The sequence below is a fragment of the Odontesthes bonariensis genome, chromosome 2 (assembly GCF_027942865.1).
Source record: "Odontesthes bonariensis isolate fOdoBon6 chromosome 2, fOdoBon6.hap1, whole genome shotgun sequence".
NCBI lineage: Eukaryota > Metazoa > Chordata > Actinopteri > Atheriniformes > Atherinopsidae > Odontesthes > Odontesthes bonariensis.
Window position 1 is genome coordinate 12,594,240 of NC_134507.1, and position 19,665 is coordinate 12,613,904.

At 42.5% G+C, this 19,665-nt stretch overlaps 2 protein-coding genes across 6 annotated transcripts in view; one reads left to right on the forward strand and one right to left on the reverse strand.

Annotated features, from left to right (window-relative positions):
- slc35f3b (solute carrier family 35 member F3b) overlaps nucleotides 1-14,302 on the forward strand; it is a 50,466-nt gene extending 36,164 nt beyond the window's left edge. For both annotated transcript variants that reach the window (XM_075477552.1, XM_075477560.1), the window contains 6 exons: nucleotides 5,331-5,670; nucleotides 8,254-8,473; nucleotides 10,880-11,005; nucleotides 11,488-11,680; nucleotides 11,815-11,904; nucleotides 12,320-14,302. In XM_075477552.1, coding sequence (XP_075333667.1) covers nucleotides 5,331-5,670; nucleotides 8,254-8,473; nucleotides 10,880-11,005; nucleotides 11,488-11,680; nucleotides 11,815-11,904; nucleotides 12,320-12,561 — 1,211 coding nt within the window. In that variant the 3' untranslated portion in view covers nucleotides 12,562-14,302. The remainder of the gene's footprint in view (nucleotides 1-5,330; nucleotides 5,671-8,253; nucleotides 8,474-10,879; nucleotides 11,006-11,487; nucleotides 11,681-11,814; nucleotides 11,905-12,319) is intronic.
- A 1,096-nt stretch (nucleotides 14,303-15,398) lies between these two features.
- LOC142391645 (5-hydroxytryptamine receptor 1D) lies at nucleotides 15,399-19,586 on the reverse strand. Of its 4 annotated transcripts, XM_075477601.1 has the most exons (4): nucleotides 19,326-19,411; nucleotides 17,832-17,908; nucleotides 16,857-17,017; nucleotides 15,399-16,737 (listed from the first exon to the last, which is right to left on the reverse strand). In XM_075477601.1, the coding sequence occupies exons 3-4, from the start codon at nucleotides 16,947-16,949 to the stop codon at nucleotides 15,487-15,489; spliced, it is 1,344 nt and encodes a 447-aa protein (XP_075333716.1). In that variant the 5' UTR covers nucleotides 16,950-17,017; nucleotides 17,832-17,908; nucleotides 19,326-19,411; the 3' UTR covers nucleotides 15,399-15,486. The 4 variants fall into 4 exon arrangements, with proteins under 4 accessions (XP_075333716.1, XP_075333688.1, XP_075333705.1 ...); XM_075477573.1 differs by lacking the exon at nucleotides 17,832-17,908 and having other exon boundaries at nucleotides 19,326-19,586; XM_075477590.1 differs by having other exon boundaries at nucleotides 17,832-19,417.
- Between the last annotated feature and the right edge of the window lie 79 nt (nucleotides 19,587-19,665).

Genomic DNA, 19,665 nt, shown 5'->3' on the forward strand with positions numbered 1-19,665 from the left:
GTTGATTTTTTGAAGAGGCCAAGCTTTTCCACAGGTTCATCAAAATCAGAGGGAGTATGCAGACGTGATGTCACACCAAATATAATGCTTGGCCTTTTATTGAATTTAACATTTTATTTGTCTATGCCTACGTAACAGTGTTGAAGAGTTTTTTTTCATCTGTTTTACAAAAACATTTAAAGAGGAATCTCAAAGTCGTAATCCTACACTGATGGAGTTGATCCGGAAGATTTTGTTAGGAAGCAGGAAGACTCCCTGTCTGTCTGTCAGTCTGAAGGTACGGAGAAAAGCTTAGTGTTACAAATAGTTTGACATATTGATAAAGAAAATATTGTGTCACACACCAGAATTGTGCTTTGCTGCATTTAATCTGTGAAAGTGACTGACTTGGCAGCTGTTTGGTAAACATACTTTTTTCTTAAGACGTCATTAGAAAGCTAACAAATCGCCTCTGATCACTGACACGATGGATTTGTTTAAAACCCATTGAAAAATAGTGTTAACTCAGCTTAATGTAACATTAAAGGAGTGCCTGTGTTATCACTGGAGGGTAGAGGGGAAGTAAAACTATTGTTTGGGCTGCCACTCAGTGTACACCTGCGGTGGTTGCCTATCCATTACTTCAACAGGGATGCTGTGGCCAATCTATTAAACACTGATTAGTCGCGGAAAGTGCTGGGACTCATGCCAGTCTGTTAAAGTGCAGGTCAATCACCCTATATTCACTCTTGTATAGGACTGCAAGAAAAAGGGAGGGACTTTTTAAACACTGGGGGTGTGACAGTATGTGTATCTGATGCCAAATGTGATATCATTTTAAGGCTGTTAATCTGCTGTAACGCACAGTGCACAGACCCCTACAACGCATCCACCTGGTGGCAGACGGTGTTTTGTGGTGTCTTCAACTGATGGGGCGTCACAGGGCCGCAGCATTGACCTGTACCACGAGCATCTGTTGTGGCAGCTGTGCAGGTCAAGGCAGTCCAACAAACAAGTTTGCTGCTCTGCGAGGAAGTTGCTTCGTTGTCCTTCGAGGCTGAAGGAGAAAGAGATCGGGACTGAAGGCGAGTGGGATCAGTAACATTTGTCCCACTCTTGTCTGCCCTCTGGGGCCTTTGTCCCCTCTGCCCATGCAGTCCAGCCTATCAGCTGGATGACGCAGCAGGGTGTGTTTTCCGCCGTTGTGTTATTGAGTCGGACAGACTTGACAGACTTGACTTGAGTACTCTGCTCTGGCGTGTTGAACGGCCTCTTACTGACAGGTTGACCTGACCAAGCTGTCACAGCCGAGTATCACACTCCCACTGTCTGTCAGGTGTTGAGATTACAGAGACGGTGACCGCTGTCTGTCTGTGTGACTGTCTCTGCCATGATCAAACTCCTGCTCCTCTTTGTACATCATAAACATCTCTACAATGTACCTCACTGTTCAAACACAGGCCACCTTCTCTCCACGACTCCATCTTTGACTTACATGCCAGAAATGACAAACCAAATAAGTCAAGAGGGGATTGAAGGGTCTATTTATATTATTTTCTTTGACTGATGCTGTGTGACACCCATAGACAAGTCAGGATGATGAACAACGATTTTTGTTCCTTTTGTTTCCTTTGCCAATCATTTGTTTGCCTGTTTTTCATCTTGATTGATACACCCATAACAAATCGTGCTTTTGACTTTCTTCCAGCCGTCTAAAACTGCTCTCTTTAGTCCTTTGAAGGTATTGATTTAAAGCAATGGAAAGTATGCTTGCAGCCATACAAGAAATTCACACTGCAATCTTTGATTATAAGCATGACAGTTAGTTACACAAGTCAATTCATATTGATAACGAAGGTGAGCCAGCAGTCAGACGAGGAGAAACGTTCCTCTGAAGTGTGTGTAGATGATTTATCTGTTTACCTTCTTGGATCACCGAGGCAGAGTGTTGCAGTTCTCCCCCAGTCCCAAAGAGGGTCTCCCACTTAACTGAGCTCCCAGTGAAGCGTTTCTGACTCTGACATGGCCACCCTGGCAAACCAACACAAGCCTAATGCTGCCTGCAAGGATTCTCATTCTCACTCTGACGGTAGCAGTGCAAGAGAAAGACGGGTGGATGGCGTGGGTGACGGCCTGCCCGGGGGCAGAACAGAGGGACATTCGCGGCCTGTCACGGCCAAGTTTTGTGACGTGCAAGAGCAAGCAGTCAGGCAGGGCTCTGCTGGCACGTTTGGGATTTGCAGCTATCAGCAGGAGAGATCTGCACTGCAGAGGCTGCAGGGGGAGGGAGGAGAGCAGAAGTGGGAGTGAAGCCGGTCAGGAATCATCAGGGAAGCATGGACTGAGGGGGAAGAAAAAGCTGGAAAAGCGTCTCGCTAATGGCAAGATAAATCTCAGCATCCCCCGGGCACTACTGGAGTATGACGCACATTCAATAAACAACTTATGAGGTGCTCAGTGCGTTGAAATACTACAGGCAGACAAATTAGCACATAGAACAAAGGTTGATATAACTTTGCCTTTATTCTGAGGAAGACTGGAACTTTAAGCATATATGTATCCCCCAAAAACAAGTGGATTTTCCTCTTTAATGTAAATAAGGGAGAAAAACCAACAGAGCAATAATATGATCCTCTCTGCCTCCAAGTCACAGCAAAATCTCCCAGTAGGGTGGACGTCTTTTTTTAAAATTTATGGATGGGAATGAATACATTTAAAGGGGCAACAAGCCATATACAGCTGTCAGATCAGATCAGTGTGGGTCCTACAAGCAGGTCAAACACTCTTATCCTGTCTCCAGTAATTTCACAGATTCCTGTTCGGATTCGTTTAAGTGCATTTAGACATAGAAGGGGTTGGACAAATGGAGATATTTGCCTTTTGGGTTAGATTAAATCTAAATCTAAACAGGCTTAATGGTCAGAAGGCTTATTGATGAGATGATGCAGGCTGTTCTCTGTGCTGTATGCATCCTGTTGTGGACATCATATGTTTGATTATAAACTGTTGAGGTTAAGAGCTTCCACTTAACAATCCAGCTGTTACAGACCTTTTCTAGGTGTTTCATTTGAAGCAGTAATTGCTTCAAGAGGCATTAGCAGAGAGGCATTTCTATCTTGCTCAGCTTGTCCATTCACCTAGCACCCTCACACTGATGAGCTCAGCTCTGCTCCATGTTGTTCATCAGCGCTCAGAGTCGATATGGTACCATTACTCACAGTCAGTATAAGTGTAGAAGAAGTGTATTACCTGTAAATCATCTGCCTGGGCTCCAGTGGTAACATTGTGTAAAGTCTGAACATTTTATCACCAGAGTTTTAGTTAATATTCTAATGACTGTTTAATTGAATAAAGAGTGTAATCCATTTGAGTATCGTAACAGCTTCGGTGTAGACTCTGGGCTGTTCTTTATTACTTAGATTGTCGTGGCTCCACTCTATTGCTAAGCTGGGCCCCTGAGCCTTTCTTGGAGTTGAATGGCTTGGCCCACGGCTGCATTTGAAAGATTACGCTGTGGTGCAGTACAGGGAAGTGGTCGGCACTGCGTGCTGTGGGACGGAGGCCCGGGTAGGAAAAAAAAAATGTGCAGCATAAACAAGAGGTGACCTTCAGAACAATACAAAGAGGCTTTGGAGCTCGTAATAAAGAAACATAACTCCCGCCCTTGTGCTCAAGACTTTCATATACTTCCACGTAGGCCCGCCTCTTTTTATGCTCCTTGCTGATTCCTCATTTTATCACAAGAAAAGACAATTACCTATTTTCATCTTTTGTCGCTGCCAAACTTGCCTCTGGGCTGTCAGGGATGTCGTGCGCTTTTGCAGCAGAAGACATTGATCAGGATGCTTAAACAATGCTGCTTCATTTCATCTTTATTTTTTGAAAAAATGTCTTTGTTTGCAATAGGTAAACAGAATCTGAATCCTGCAGCCATTCATTATGTAGCCTGGGGAAGCTGAGGTATTAGCATTAGAGGCGATGGTCATTAGTGCAGTTAATCTGTGATCTGATGAGACCACCTGGCAAGGTCAGACGCAGCTCTATACCGGGGAGAAAGAGCCGCCTCATCGAGCGTGATGGATGGCCCCTTATGCAGCTCTGACCAAAAATTCTGAGCAAACTGCTTATCAAAGACTCGGTTGGTATCACAGATCTCATTCATGTGGTGACCAGCTGTGCCATTTGTGCTACTTATATAGCAACGATCTCAAACAGGACGACAACATTATTAGGAGAGGGTTCCATGTCCCGCTTAAGCAGTACAATGATCATTTCTACAGCATAAGTCCGATCCAACATTGATGTATTCTTGTCTTATTTAGGCTTCTTGAAGTGCATTCAGTATTCCAGTCAGCAGCGCACAGTGGAGATGAATCAGTAAAAGGTTCCCTCTGGTACATCATTACCTCTAGAAGCATCATCAGGGACATCCCTCCTTTTTACTCTTTGGAAGGAAGCCACAGAAGATCCATGACACTTATAATACAGCTGTTATGAAACAAAGCTGATATGGGGCATGCTGTCTCACCCAAGAAATGTTAATGTATTATTAATAAAGCACTTGACTTGTCTATTGTTACTTGACTATTGTTACCTGCAAAATGAATAAATGTCCATTCAGGGGAGGAGCTTGTGTAATGCTTTTCAGCTTATTTACTTTTATACTTTAACACATGATTATCCATCCATAGCTGAACTTTTTAGAGGAGTAAGCAGATGGTGTGTTTGTTTGTAAGAATGTGGGGAACAAAATGACCTTGGTGAGAGAATCAATTTTGTAGCAACGGAGTGACTGTGAGTGGGATGGAAGACAGCAGGTCAACACAATTCACTCCTTACTGAAGACATATGAAGGCTATCAGGTTTTGACAGGAAACATAGAAAAAGTTAAAGGGTTGCTGTGTGTGTGCCTTTGTGTGCGCTTAGTGAAAACACACATACCACTGCAACTCATCGGGTTGGAGAAAAGGTCGTCTTGGATTGGATATCAGATCCGACCTCTTTTGTCCTCTGTTTGGCGGCCGCCTATCACACTCAATCACCATATTTTTAACTCAGATGTCTGATTGATTACTTTCAAGTTCATTTAAACCACAAAAGCAGCTATTTTTATCTGTAAAAAAAAAGGGCATGGGTGGCATGAAGTCACTCTCACGAATTAGAATGTGCTTCTTTGCTTCTTAGCTTAAACATGCAGCTAAATGCAAGCAGTAAGTCCACATAGTTTTTGTTTGTAGAGAAAATGTGTTTGAATAGGAAAGGTTTAATGTGATAACATATTTAAATAAGGTGAGAGATCATAACGTGTGAGTGTTTATTTTTTTTTGTAATATGTGCGTTTTTATCTACAGGAGAAGACCGCACCAGAGAGAGTGTGGTGGGCACCACAGACGTACAGTCGGCTGGAGCAGCTGGGACAGAGTCCGGCACTAACAGAGGGAGGCTCCACTGTTGCATCAGAGTAACAGCCGTACAGGCGCAGAAGGCCCTGTGGGGGGTGGCCATGGTGATGTGCGTGTGCTCGTCTTGGGCAGGCTCCACCCAGCTGGCCAAACTGACCTTTAAGCAGTTTGATGCCCCGTTCACCCTCACCTGGTTCGCCACTACCTGGAACTGCCTCTTCTTCCCCCTCTATTACATCGGCCACGTGTGCAAGAGTCCGGAGAGGCAGACACCCAGACAGAGATTCAGGTTAGAAGACTCACACCGCATCACAACCAAACAAACAAGCAAGGGGTAAATCAAAACTTACTCCTAACTGCACCAGTTTAAATTGAACCAATACTATTTCTTCTGGCTCGAAAGGCCATCCAGATGAATCCAACTAATTCTATGACAAGCATCTCAAGGCAGACACTGCAGAGGGCACCGCTGAGGAATGGTCTCTATGGGCTTCACTTCAGCAAGAAGAAGGTGCAAAAGAGGTCACCTAGACTCTATAAAAGACCACGATTAAAGCTTTTAATCATCTAATCAGAGTTGTTGGACTCAGAGACTTGGCTTCACCAGCATCACTACCCTGAAACATGGTGGTGCACAAAGTAAACACCATCATGAGAGAAGGACGGCATAAGATTCTGGAGTAAAACATCCGACAGTCTGTTGTAAAACTTGGCCTCGGGCAGTCGCTGACCTTTCAATGAAACGATGATGCAAAATATTCCATCCCCTGTCAAATGTTGTTGTTAAATGTCAATTCCTGCCAGAAGAAATCTATTGTCAAATAAAAATTCACCACAGATAACGATTTGGTATTTGGCAAACAATTTGAAGCTTAACTGACAACAGCCTTTCCGGTAGAAATTGTCAATTAAAACCATATGACGCTGGTTTCTGTCTACATTAACTGACTTCAGCAACTGCTGTTTCACAATAGAAGAGAAAACATGTTTGCAGAAACCTAAGTAGACCAGAGTGCAATGCAGCGAATAGAAATCAGTGAAGGAGCTGTTTGAGTATTGGTGTGAATGCATAAATGAAAACCACATTGAAAATGGATGAGGTTTCAACATGTGTGGAAAATTTACCATTTACCATTTAGTGAACGGGAGATTCATACCAATGATTCATCTTAGTAAATCCATCCCCCAAAAGGGTCTCAAGACAAGCTGAAAACGTTGCTAGTCATTTTTAAAATAAAATCTTTTCCTTGACTTCCTTTTTGTCAAGTCACAACCGCCATCTTAACTAACCAGAGGTTACAAATAAAATGAGACATCAAACATAAATTAGATGAGCTGTCTACAAGCTGCCTACCACTGTGTGTGTGGGGAAATTTAGGAAAATAGCTTAACACACTTCTTAATTGGTATAACAGTGGCTGCCCTCTTTCTTTAATTCGATTATGAGCCAGCTTCCTGTTGACAATCTTATCTCTGCTACCCGCTGTGGAGCTGGAGTACAAAGAGGCAAAGAGGCTGGCGGGGTTGAAGGTGTGCGGGTGAGCTGGCCGCTTTAGTTCTGTGTTTCCTATTCAGCTCTGAGATGTAAATCTTCCTTTCTCTGAGGGCTTACACAGGGATCTGGGGCTCTCACCCTTCGGCCGGAGCCGATGTGATCTGATTATCAAAGCTTCTCTTTCCTGTGTTGTTTATTCACACCGTATCCTCTGGTGGATCTCTGAAAGAAAAGAAATAAAGACCAAGAGATGACATTTGAGAAATTTGACCTATGTCTTAAAACCTAAAAGCTCCCTTTCACTTGTAGGTCTTCTCTGTTGCACTAACTCGATGTTGTTTTAGGATATATTGCTGCCGTAATAAACAGACTTATAATCAGTTTTACGAGTTTTGACTGTTCTTGGTTATTCCATATTGAACTCCTCTCCTTCACAGACCAGATTGAAGCTGAGAATACATTATCATTCATTCTTGAAATGATTATTTGTTTGATAATCAAAATTCAGTGTCTTCTTATTCTTTCTCAGAGAGAATTCGCTGAATTAGCGTTGTTTGTATGGAGATGGTGTGAGCAATGCTGTTCCAGTGATGCTGCTCCGCAGAATCCAGCAGGACACTCCTCAGTTATTGCTGTTTCATCGCTTTCACGGGGCCAGATGCTCTCAGAATAAATGTTAGAACTCAACCGTGCTGTGAGAGTTAGCAGTGAGAAATACACAATTGTTCGGTTTTGATCCAGGGTGGAGTTTGAGCTCTTGTTGTTTAGGGGTAAAATGAATCCTTCTTGGCATCACAGCAGAGCAACATAGTCTCTATTGTGCAGTAAATGTAGTAACACAATCGACATGACCACTATGAGGAAATGTGATACTAACTTACACAGTTCGATTCCTCTGTTTTATAACACAGACTGCTGAGCCGTTGCATCTTTGCCTTTGATATTCAACTTGTGCATATGAATAGCTTTGTGTCTCTCGTGTATTTATGAAATATTAACATGTTGGACCTTCATCATACCACCCATGTGGAAGTTCTTACCCAGAAAATGAGCTCAGCATCTTGATATATAAAGCTGCAAAGGGTGAAGAATAAAGACTTCTTCCTGTTCACATACTAACCTTTCACCGCTTTTACTTTGATTTCATGTTGCACCTGAAATGTTCAGCGTATCTCAAAATGAAGAGCATTCCTATAAACATATAAATCAACCGTCATAGTGTTCATAAATATTTACTGATTTCTCTGGTAGTCATATTAGTGTGTCCTCTAGCACTTCTATCTAGAGCTGTTCTCATTCCTAAATCTTCATCAATTTCTCAGTTATCTCACATTTGCACGACGCTAACACGGTGTTCTGCATTATGTTTCGGCACAGGGAGTGCTGTCGGTTTTTCGGGGATGACGGGCTGACACCCAAGGTGTTTTTCACCAAGGTGGCTCCCTTTGGCCTGCTGTGGATCCTCACCAACTACCTGTACCTGCAGGCCCTCAGGAAGATCAACACAACAGACGCCTCAGCGCTGTTCTGTTGTAACAAGGCCTTCGTCTTCCTGCTGTCTTGGATTGTACTCAGAGACCGCTTTATGGGGGTCAGAGTGAGTATCCACGAGTATCTGTGTTTGACTCAAGCTTAGGCCAAACAAGCCAGGATGGTTGATAAAGCAAATACTTTGTAGGTTGTATCCCATGAAACTTGTGACTTTATTCTGCAATAAACACTAACAAAGAAAGCCATTCTCATGAAGTTATTGCCACAGAACTATTATTGTTTGAATGCTTCTTGTGCTTTCATATTTCCGCATTTAAGGTGATATATTATCAGTAAATCTTTGTGTCTTGGAAACTACTGAATGAAGTGATCATAATCTTTTAATTGAGTCTTTGCATGCCTTTTTTCTTTCATAGTAAAGTCTCTGACTGAATATGCTTAAGATTGTAGTATGACTGCTGGCAAAAGAGAAGAAGTTGTGCAATGTTGAATTACCCAATTTATGAGTAGGTATGAGTAGCTAAAATAAAAAAGTTGTTTTTTTCCCAGATTAGATCGGTTTTAGCGTGTTCAGAATTGACTGTTGTTGAAATGAGTTGTTTCTTCTTCCCTACCCTATAATTCATCTCCTCACACTTTGGGTTTCTGTTGTGGGTCCATGGAGGGAAAGAAAAATTTTTTCTGCCTCATTATTTGCCTCTGTTTCCATTTGCATCCCATTTATAGGTACCATGATTACATAAAAGGATTTTATGGGCCTCCTGGCTTCTAGTTGTGCCTTCCATGGCTGTCTAATTGGTCAAATTAAAAAGAAGTCCTCTAAATGTTCTTATAAGCTCTAATGGAAGTGTGAATTTAAATTTTGTCTTGTAACTCAACATGAAAAGCAACGTCCTTGTTTATAACCCCCAACACAGTAGTAACAGTGGGAGTTACGCACACAGCAGTGGAGAGCAGCTAGTCTGTGTGACCGTGTCATTACTCGCCAGTGATCGAGTGTCATTCATTGATGGGTGTCTGTGTGCAGGTTTGCTTGCACATTTTGCCTCGAGAAGAATAGAGAAGCGTAGGAGTCAGGCTCGTGGATTCAGGCACCTCCTTTTCTCCTCCCACTGCACGCCTCAGATGCTCTCACATCTGCAGCTGTCCTGCACTCTGCAGAATGGATTTCCCCTTTTTTTCCCTCCACTTACTGACTACAACCCCACCTCTCCCTTGAGCATGGCCCCAGCTCCCCACCCCCATTATCTGCAATGAATGGCCACAGTAAGCCACCTATTGCAAAAATGCCACCTCTCTGCTTGTCGTGGACCCTCTCACTCTCTGTTGCTTGGCGGTGGGGATTGCAGTGTTTGAAGGTCTGCGCCAATGCAGGTGGGGGGGGGGGTTCTTGGACGAGTTTTCCAGGAAGGCAAAGGTGGGACAAGATGGTGGGATGCTAAGACCTCCTTTTTTAAAGCAGGCATGAATAAAGGTTGTCGTGGAGACACTGTGTGCATGAAGATATACCTTTTTTATTTTATTGGCTCAGTTCGGTCGCAGCAGCAGAGTCACAATGCAGTGCTCAGGTTATCATGTAAAATAAACCATCCTGAAGATGTAAAAGGACTTTGGTGGAGTTCAGTCCAAATGCCGGAGTTGTAACATTATAGCTGTGTCCTACACAGCCTGCACAGTATTAGATGAAGTCTTGTTTCTTTCTGCCTGTGACACTCAAATTGTGCTGAATTGTTGCTGACGCTGCAAGCAAATTGGTGTTTACTGAAATGAAAGGTATAGCTGTGATTGACAAGCAGCCTGCAATGCAGAGAGAAGTCTTTTGGCAGCAGTGTCCCGAGGCTTTGGCCAAGCAAAAACATGCAGCTCATTTATCTTCCTGACACCTCCTTAACGCAGAGCTAATCCACTCAGTTGGACTGCGCCACGTGCCCATTGCTCCTCCTCTCCCAAACACCCTTGCATGTACAGTTCCAGTGCATAGACACGCATGGGGGATTTCATTTTGGTACATCAAGACTGACTGGGAGCAGGATGAAACGGATGATGTGGCGTCACCTTGATGTCGTGACAATCGCAGCGGCAAGGAGCGGGAGTGATAAGTGTGGGCTGCTGGAATGAGGGGTGGTATTTGCATTGTAAACATGACGGCAGTGTAATGGAAATCAGTGTCAAACAATCAAACCCAACGCTGCAGAATCTGCCCGTCCTGTGCTGGAAACACTTGCACTGTGAACCTGAGAGCAGATTTCCCATAAAGTGGGCCTGTTTGCGCATGATAAAATGTCAACTGCATATAAGCAGCCCGCTGAGGATAAAACAAAACCCACATATTAATTACAGCTTTAAAAACCTACTCCTAGGACGCTTGTGATTTCTGCACCGAATAACAAAGCAGAGGCCATGTGCGCCTGCTGTGTCCCCGCACAGCGGTAAAGGACTGAGCGTCTTAATCACCAAGCTGTGAGCAGCATGTCGCCCATCCGTCATTCACTGGTGTTCTGTCTCTCCACAGATAGTTGCTGCTATCTTGGCCATAGCAGGCATCGTCATGATGACCTATGCTGATGGATTCCACAGCCACTCAGTGATAGGCATTACTTTTGTTGTGGCCTCAGCTTCGATGTCAGCGCTCTACAAGGTATTTGTTTGCATTGAATAAAGAAAAATTATCACTAAGCAGAGCACACTGCCATGTCGTATTATGTCGTATCCACAGTGGAACAAACCCATTAAAAATAGCTAAACATGCATGTGCATATGAATAGTCTAGTCTTGCATAAGAAAACTTGGAGCAGCTCCCTTCTTGTTATGTAACCAGGTGGCAGAGGACAGGATGAGATTATGAAATGTAAGACTCAGCTGACAGAGTTATGTGGTATGTATCAATCTGATTGCTGGCTCCAGGCGGTGGTTTTCTGATCAAGGGGCAGATGGACAATTTTTGACAGGGTCTGTTCTCCCCTGCCCTGTTTTCTTTGCTGCTTAATGTGATAAACAGACAGCAGCTGCCTGAGCCAGAGACATGGCAGATACTTGGCAGGTAAAGCCTCTGTAGTACCGTTCAGCTCCTTCAGGGGTGGATCTTGCTCATCCATGTCCTTCCTCCCTCTTTATCCTCAGGTGCTCTTCAAGATGGTTTTGGGCAGTGCCAAATTTGGAGAAGCTGCGCTCTTTCTGAGCATTGTTGGAAGCGCCAACTTTGTTTTAATCAGCTTTGTTCCAGTCATCCTGTATTTTACACATGTGGAGTACATCGGCTCACCCGCAGACATCCCCTGGGGCCACTTCTGTGGTGTCGCAGCCCTAATCTTTGGTACATGGCGCTGACATACCAAACAGTTTTCTTGATAAACCTTATACTATGCTGATTATGTTTTTTTTTCTTCTAATGGTTTGACATTCACATTGTGTGGTCTGCTGTTGCTCTGATTGCGTCTCTCCCCACAGCTTTCAACGTTCTGGTGAACTTTGGCATCGCTGTAACATACCCAACATTAATTTCCCTTGGCATCGTCCTAAGTGTCCCTGTGAATGCCAGTAAGTCACAGGACTTTCCTTCAAGTCCTGAATATGGACACTATTTAATGGTTTTGGTCAAGAATGGTTTTAAAAATCAATTTGTAATTTCAAGTCAACTGACTAATATTATGAATTCGAAGAACAGATAAAGTAAAAGGTTACTTGAATTGTAAATTTGCAAATTTGAAATATGCTATTTAAAAATGTATGTTGCACCTATGACTCCATCTCATTAATCAATAATAGGCTTAGTAAATGTTCATATCCAACTCTAGTTCTCACCTACTAGTTGTCTTTTTTTATGTGGAAAAGTTGTTTCAAAATTCGAGATAATATGCAAACCATTATGAATGCTGGTCATTTTAATGAATCAAATTGACTGTTGATTACCGATGTTATATGCTCATATTAATGAACCATTGAAATTTTGCAGTGGTGGACCTCTACACGTGTGAAATCAATTTCAACACGGTGCGCCTCATCGCTGTGTTCATCATCTGTCTGGGTTTCCTCATGCTGCTGTTACCGGAGGACTGGGACCAGTGCATCATCCAGCTCAGCACAAAGCTGCGCAAACGCGATGAGCCGGCAGAGGGCAGTGCCGAGCCTGGTGCCACCACAGGGCTGAACTGGAGAGGGAGAAGCAGGACATCCATGTCAACATTTACGCATTGACTCCATAAATGTGACCATGAAAAACACACAAAGACAAAGGGAGAGAGGCACATTTGTTTTGTGCAGCTCCTTGGGTGAAAAAAAAAGAAAGAATGAAAAGATTAAACACTAATTTGGACGGCCCTCACCAGTAATTCAACCTGGAGGGGAAGATGCAGGAGGCTAATATCATCTAGCATTCATTTGGAGTCCACTCCACTCAGAACTTATAAAAGTCGGTTCAAGAACTCAAATCAGCTCTAATCCTTCTTACCCACAAATTGATCAGGTATAATTGATTGAGTCATATATTTTGCAGAACCTCTTTATTGTTCAATTGACATCCTATGATTGCCAACTTTCCCGATGCTTTCAGTTATGGAGAAAAAAAAAACAAGGAGAACACCTTCTAGACCAGCTGGCCTTATCTAACATGTAAACATGGCTTTACATACCTAAGGTCCAAAGAAGAATACCTAAAATGCTGAATGCCTGAGAACAAATAGGAAGGCTCGCAGAGGAATCCTTCAGGTTTACGACAAATATCCACATTTTGTGCACTGTACATAACTATATTTCACACCATGGACATCCTTGAGTTTTGGGCCTGATGGGCTCCTCTGGTGTGAAAGATCCTGTCTTGGCATCTTTGGATCAACTCGAGCTAAAGAGGCAATTACCTTGTTTTAACCACATGGTTTAGCCTCTTGTGATTGTGTGCTTTCACTTCTCACCCATTGATAAAGCTTGCAGGCTAATAACAAGTGATTCAAAACATTATCTCTATTGTATTTTATACCAGAGCATGAAATTGCAAGCTCTAACTAATGCTTCAGGTATCCCAACCTTTTGATGGGCTGAAAGCTTATGATAAGACTGACAAGCTAACGTAAAAACTTGAAACTACCCCTTTAATTACTCTAAACATCAAAGAAAGCTATCACTGAGCCTCCCTATCAATTACCAACATATTTAACTTCCTACGTTCATGTGCACAGAAAACAGATCTTTGGCAGTTCATTTAAATCGTTTTATTTCTGGTGAAATCAACAGATGGTAGAAAACTTTCTCACTGTGGCTTGAGGAGAGGCGTGTTGACACATGGTTCACATTTCTCCCACTCTTATGAGAATACTTACTTTTGTTTATCACATTTCTGAGGCAGGGTAACAACCAAGGTAAACAGGAGAGCGACTGACGCGCGCGCCTAGTAAAGCGACTGTTGTAAACTCTGCCTTGTTGTGAATGTATGAACATCATTCGACCACACACGCTCGCTACGTACTGCTTCACGCAGTGCCACCAGACTGCTGCAGAGAGAGACTCTTTGATACTGTCCTTGTACTCATCTGAATGGGTTTTTTTTTCTTCTTTTTTTGAAACTCGATGCATTTGCAGACTTTTTATATTTTTGCATTTGGTTGCTGACTAACCTCGAGGAGGACAATGACTTACATCCACAGATCGAGCATGCACATACTGTATGAGCAGATACGGCTGAAAGGTCCACTTCACTGCCTTTACTTTGTTTTGCAATAGAGTCCATTAGCACTGTTTCCCATTGTCATTCTCTATGACAATAAATAATGATATTGTATTCCTCTGGAATTTTTTCAATACATAAATGTAAACCTTTGTAAGGAATGATGATTTTTACACAGAGATGCAACATATGATTATCACATTTGAGGAAGAAATATTATTTAGATTGAGACTTAAGGATGGGTTTATTAGATCTAATGTTGGGTGTCTTCAAGTGTAATCACATGTACTATATAAAAAGATTTCTTTTCAAATACTTTTCCTTGTCAAGGTCTGTTATTCCTCAGCATTTAATTAAATAGCTTATAAGTAGAAAATCACAGTCCAGTCTGATAGACAGAAAATACAATAAGATGTGCAAGCTTTTATGGTGATACGTTTTAGTGTACTACGCATACAGGGGGTTTTAGGTGTTGCTCGGACAACAGGAGTCATTTGAATATGTTTGTTTAATAGAATAGAATAGAAAAATACTTTATTCATCCCCCAGTGTGGGAAATTCAAAATGAGTCAAATAGCTCAAAATTAATATATATATATATATATATATATATATATATATATATATATATATATATATATATATATATATATATATATATATAATGACTGTGTATTAAAACTATAACAACAACAAAAATGATAATAATAATAAATGAATACATAAATAAATAAATACATTTGAGAAAAACATCAGTCAGCAGTCACTGTTAAAAAGTCTTATGGCTGTGGGGACAAAGGACCTCCTGAACCTCTCAGTCCTGCAGCGCAGTGAGATGAGCCTCACTGTAGCTGCTCCTCTGTCCTGCCAGGATGCTGTGGAGAGGATGTTTATTGTTCTCCAAAACAGAATATAATTTCCTCCTCATTCGCTGCTCCACCGCAGCACTGAGAGAGTTTAAAAAGGTTAAGCTCTGTCGAGTTTTGATGCGTACTTTACAATATTTTGTAACACTATTGTAATGATTAATCTACGATTTTTGCCAAAGGATTAAGAAAGTTTGTGTGGCTCTAATCTCATACAGAAATCAATTTGATATGACAAGAACATCAATCTATATGTTTTTGTGGCATGTTTGAACTGATTAATGAGTCAATGAACTGTACATGATAACTGATGAATTAATGAATGAATTTGAAGGATTTCTTCTGCTAAAATACAGAGAAATAATTTATGTTAGATGTTAATATTTAGCAGTTTCTGACAATGAAGTAAATACATTTGGGTTATGGACTGTCAGCCTAGTAAGACGAGCAAAATCAAAATGCAAATCTTCAGACATTTAATGAATGAAGCCATCATTTAAGTGCTGAAATGATTAAATGGATCATTAAAAGCTTTATTTATTAGTTTAAACTAGTACAGGTGACAATTTACCTGCTATAGCCCATGCAGAAATCCCTCTAACAAACATCATGCTGCACGCTCACTGTAATCTGTCCAAAGATAAAAGTGGCCTCCGGCTCATTAGTCAAAGCAGAGAAAGGTAACCTGCTTCCCTCTTGTGGCCGAGCAGGGACCTGCAGATTGTGTCTCTTGTCACCACCAGCATCTTGCCTTACGGAGGAGGAGGAGGCATGTTCACCGTGACACACTTTACACACATAGTTCTCAGAATGACATTTAAAGCCAGCACTAACAGTGAAAATGGAGGAGGAATACTTTGAGTTGTCACAAGTCAAACTCTCTTTGCTGGATTGTGAACTGGGATGGGGGGTGGACAGAGTGCAGGGGTCACTGTTCCTGACATCCTCTCCTCTGCCCACCACACTCCCCAGATGAGCTCTCATTTTTTTCCAAAGTCCCTGAAGAGCACTCTGGAAACGCTTGCTAAGCAGCGCATACAGGAGGGGATTGATATCAGAGTTCAGCAGCACCAGCCAGTAGGAGAAGGTAATGGCAAAGGGTGGGACGAGCGCTGTTGTGGCCTGAGCCAGAGCCACGCTTATGTAGGGCGTCCAGCAGAGTAGGAACCCCGAGATGACCAGGAGGAGGCGCCTCACTCCATGGTGGTGCTGCTGGGAGCTTTGAACAGGTGGCTGCAAGCTGTTCCAAGACCGAAAAGAGAACAACAACCTGGATGCAGCGGTGCTCTGTTGTGTAGCCTCAGGAGGCACAGGGTTGACATCCCTCTCCTCTGTACTGGCTTGAGACATAAACTCTCCATTTATGTGGTAGTTAAGTCTCCAGGGGCTCCCACAGTGCTGGTGAGATGCATCCCCGGGAGTGAAACTAGCGCATGGATTCCTGCTGCGCTGGACAGAGTCCTCCAGTGTGTGGATCCTCCTGGCGTGGCTGCGGGCCACCTTGACAATGTTCGCATAGCAGAAGAGGATCACCGCAGTAGGTATGAGGTAGGACAGAGCAGCCACGCAGGTGGTGTAGCTTGGACTTATGGACCAGTTGACCGCACAACTATACATGGGTACCACATAGCTGACAGAGCTCCAGCCCAGCAAAGGAGGGCTGCTGATGGCCAGGGCCTGCAGCCAGATCCACAGGACCACAGCGCATGTCCTCCACAGGGTGCAGCGAGAGCTGTAGCGGAGGCAATCCATGATGGAATAGTATCGGTCCAGAGCGATGGCAGCTAGTGTCAGTGCAGAAGCTGTGAGGTACACAGAGGAGGTGTAACCAACAAACAAACAGAGGTCCTAGCAGTCAGGAGAGAGACAGAACCTCATCACATGGACAGTCAATGGATCAAAGAAAACACGTGCATGAGAGGTTAAGTCAAATACACAAAATATTCTACAGGACAAAGTTGACCTACTGTGCAGTCCACCCATCTGTGTTCCATGATGGACAGAGCAACAAAAGGCATGACTCCAATGCCCACCAAGAGGTCACTGATGGCCAAGTTCATGATTAGTACTGATGTCACCGAGTGGAGGGTCTTGGTTGCAGCCACAATAACAATGACAAGAATATTCCCTAAACAAAAATACAACACACATGCATACAAACATACAATGTAATGGAGGTCAGTCCGATCAGATCTACAATAATCTTTACCGGCTATAATCGACGATGTTGAAAAACGAGACTTTAGAATTTATTTGAACCAATTCATTTTTTTCAGTTTACCTGATGAAAATATGTAGCTACATGAAAAAGAAAGTACATCCGCTTCTAATTCTAAGGTTTTAAATATCAGGATATAATAGAATAAATCACCTGGTATCTATCAGGTTTTAAAATGAGGTAAACACAACCTCAGGTTAACAACAAAACATAGCATAGTACACCAACTCTTGACCAAATGAAGAAACAGTGTTTAAAAAACATGGCACACCCTTACTATTTCCAGGAGATTTAAGGGTAAGTAACTGTTAGGTGCTGCCAATCAAATGCACCCCATTAACTGATCATCAGGAAGTGTGAGCATCCTCTATAAAAGCAGAGGTTTGAGCAGTTTGCTGGTCTGGAGCATTCAGATGTGCGACTTAAATGCCAAGGAGGAAAGACATCCCCAACGATCTTAGAGCAGCAACTGTTGCTGCCCATCAATCTGGGCCGGGTTATCAGGCCATCTCCAAACTATTTTGGAGTCCATCAATCTACAGTAAGAAAGCAGTGGGCGTCTCAACAAGTTAAGTCCAAAGGTCAGACTGTGCGATCCTCAAAGAAATTGCAACAAACCTCTGAGCTACATCTCAGACTCTACAGGCCTCAGTTAACATGGTAACTGTTAGTGTTAGTGTTAATGTCCTTTGGACATATGAGACCAAAGAGGAGATGTTTGTACCTCTCTGTACTTTGGCGTCTCCCGGTCATCCCTGTCTCGCCTCCAGCTGGTGCAGACTGCAGCTGCACGTCTTTTAACTGGGACAAGGATGAGAGACCACATTAGTCCTGTTTTAGCCTCACTGCACTGGCTGCCTGTTCATTTTAATATTCTTGTATTTGGTTTTAAATCTTTAAATGGTCTAGCCCTGCCCTACCTCTCTGAGTCTTTAATGTTTTTTGTACTGTGTGATGTTTTGAATTTCCCTCTGGATTAATAAAGTATCTATCTATCTATTTATCATTGTTCAGCACTTTGGTCAGTTGCTGCTGTTTTTTTAAGTGCTTTATGAATAAAGTTGGTTCGGCATGGCTTGGCTTGGGCTTGGGATTGGGCTTGTTTTGCAGCCACAGGACTTGGGCACTTTGTAGTCACTGACCGGAACAGTTACAGGACAATTAATGCAAGCAAACTAACAAATCTACAACAGAATGACTGAAAAAGGTGTTAGACTTTGACTGGATCCCAGACCTCTACCTGATTAAAGTGCTGAGGCAAGAGTTGTGCGTAACCAAATGAACTGATACAGCGTTGGAAAGAAGAGTGAGCTGAAGAGTGAAGTTCCTTCACAATGATGCAAAATCCTGGTGATGACCAACAGAAATCACTTCTAGTTCTTGCTGCTGAAGGTCATCTTACTATTGAATCACAGGGTAGACTTAATTTTCACACATAGTTTCTGCAGTTTGGCCAACTTCTTGTTTGATACATGATAAGGTGTAATACGTCATATGTTGTTCATCTGAGGTTGTATATATTTTAAGACTTGGTAAGGATCACATGGTTTTTCAGTCATGCCCAGAAACATTAAACCAACTGAGAGAGGATGTCTTTTTCACACAACTGTAGATGTTAAATGCTGACTATTTCACCTTGAAGTTGTCATTTTCTAAACCACATCGGATCTTGAAATAGATCCCACTCGAGGCGTTGAATGCACCCGTTGAAAGTTCACTCAGATCATTAAATCAGTGTTAAAAGAAACAAATCAAGCAAATTACCAGACTTTTGAGGGGGCATGAAACTTTGATGAGAGCAGACAAGATGAAAACTCACTGTGATTTTAAAGTGTCAATCGGGGTCATTTATTTTCAGAATTATCATAATAATTGTACTTTGTCAAAAGTTAGTATTAACTTGACACAAGACCTCATAAAAGAGGTCTACAAATCCTTTCAGGTAACAAGAATCCATGTTAATTGTGACAGAAATCTTGAAATGTGTTTTTTTTCCACGTTACCACAGAAAACGAGGGCCTCTCTGTGGTAGTCAGTCATTATCACACTGAAATGCTAATTAATGCACCTTCACTTTACTGCCTGAATTTCTTATGGAAAATTCTAGCAGGAAGGACTTTTTGTTGGATATACATATATAGACGGTTAAATGTAGAAAACTGAAAACATTTTACGCTTTTAAAGAAATATGGCATCTTCAGATGAGTGTGTAGCCTACCTGTCACAGCTCCCAAACACATGAGCACAATAAGAATCTCCAGGAGCAGCTGGGCCCTCTCAGACAACCTGCCCTCTGCGGCCTCAGTCCAACTCGAGTTGAACACTGCAGCCTCAACGAGGGATCTGGAACCTTCGAAGTCATCCATATTCCACTCCAATAACTACTTTCCTCACATCATGAGTCATGTACTGTAAAAGCAGGACTTGGTACGAAAAGAAATTGCTGCGACCACATGAACTCTTTCTGCTCCCATTCTGATCTGACGGTCACCAGGTGAACAAACTCCTTTTCATTTATTGAGTGAAGGGAGGAGGGAGCATCAACCCCTTCTTGTTAA

Excerpts from the sequence above, each read along its gene's own strand:
- LOC142391645 (XM_075477573.1), bottom strand. The coding sequence starts at position 19,473 with ATGGATGACTTCGAAGGTTCCAGATCCCTCGTTGAGGCTGCAGTGTTC. Across the intron at positions 17,018-19,325 it reads GTGTTTGGGAGCTGTGACAG|GGAATATTCTTGTCATTGTT; the intron begins GTAGGCTACACA and ends ATTTTTGTTTAG. Across the intron at positions 16,738-16,856 it reads ACAGATGGGTGGACTGCACA|GACCTCTGTTTGTTTGTTGG; the intron begins GTAGGTCAACTT and ends CCTGACTGCTAG.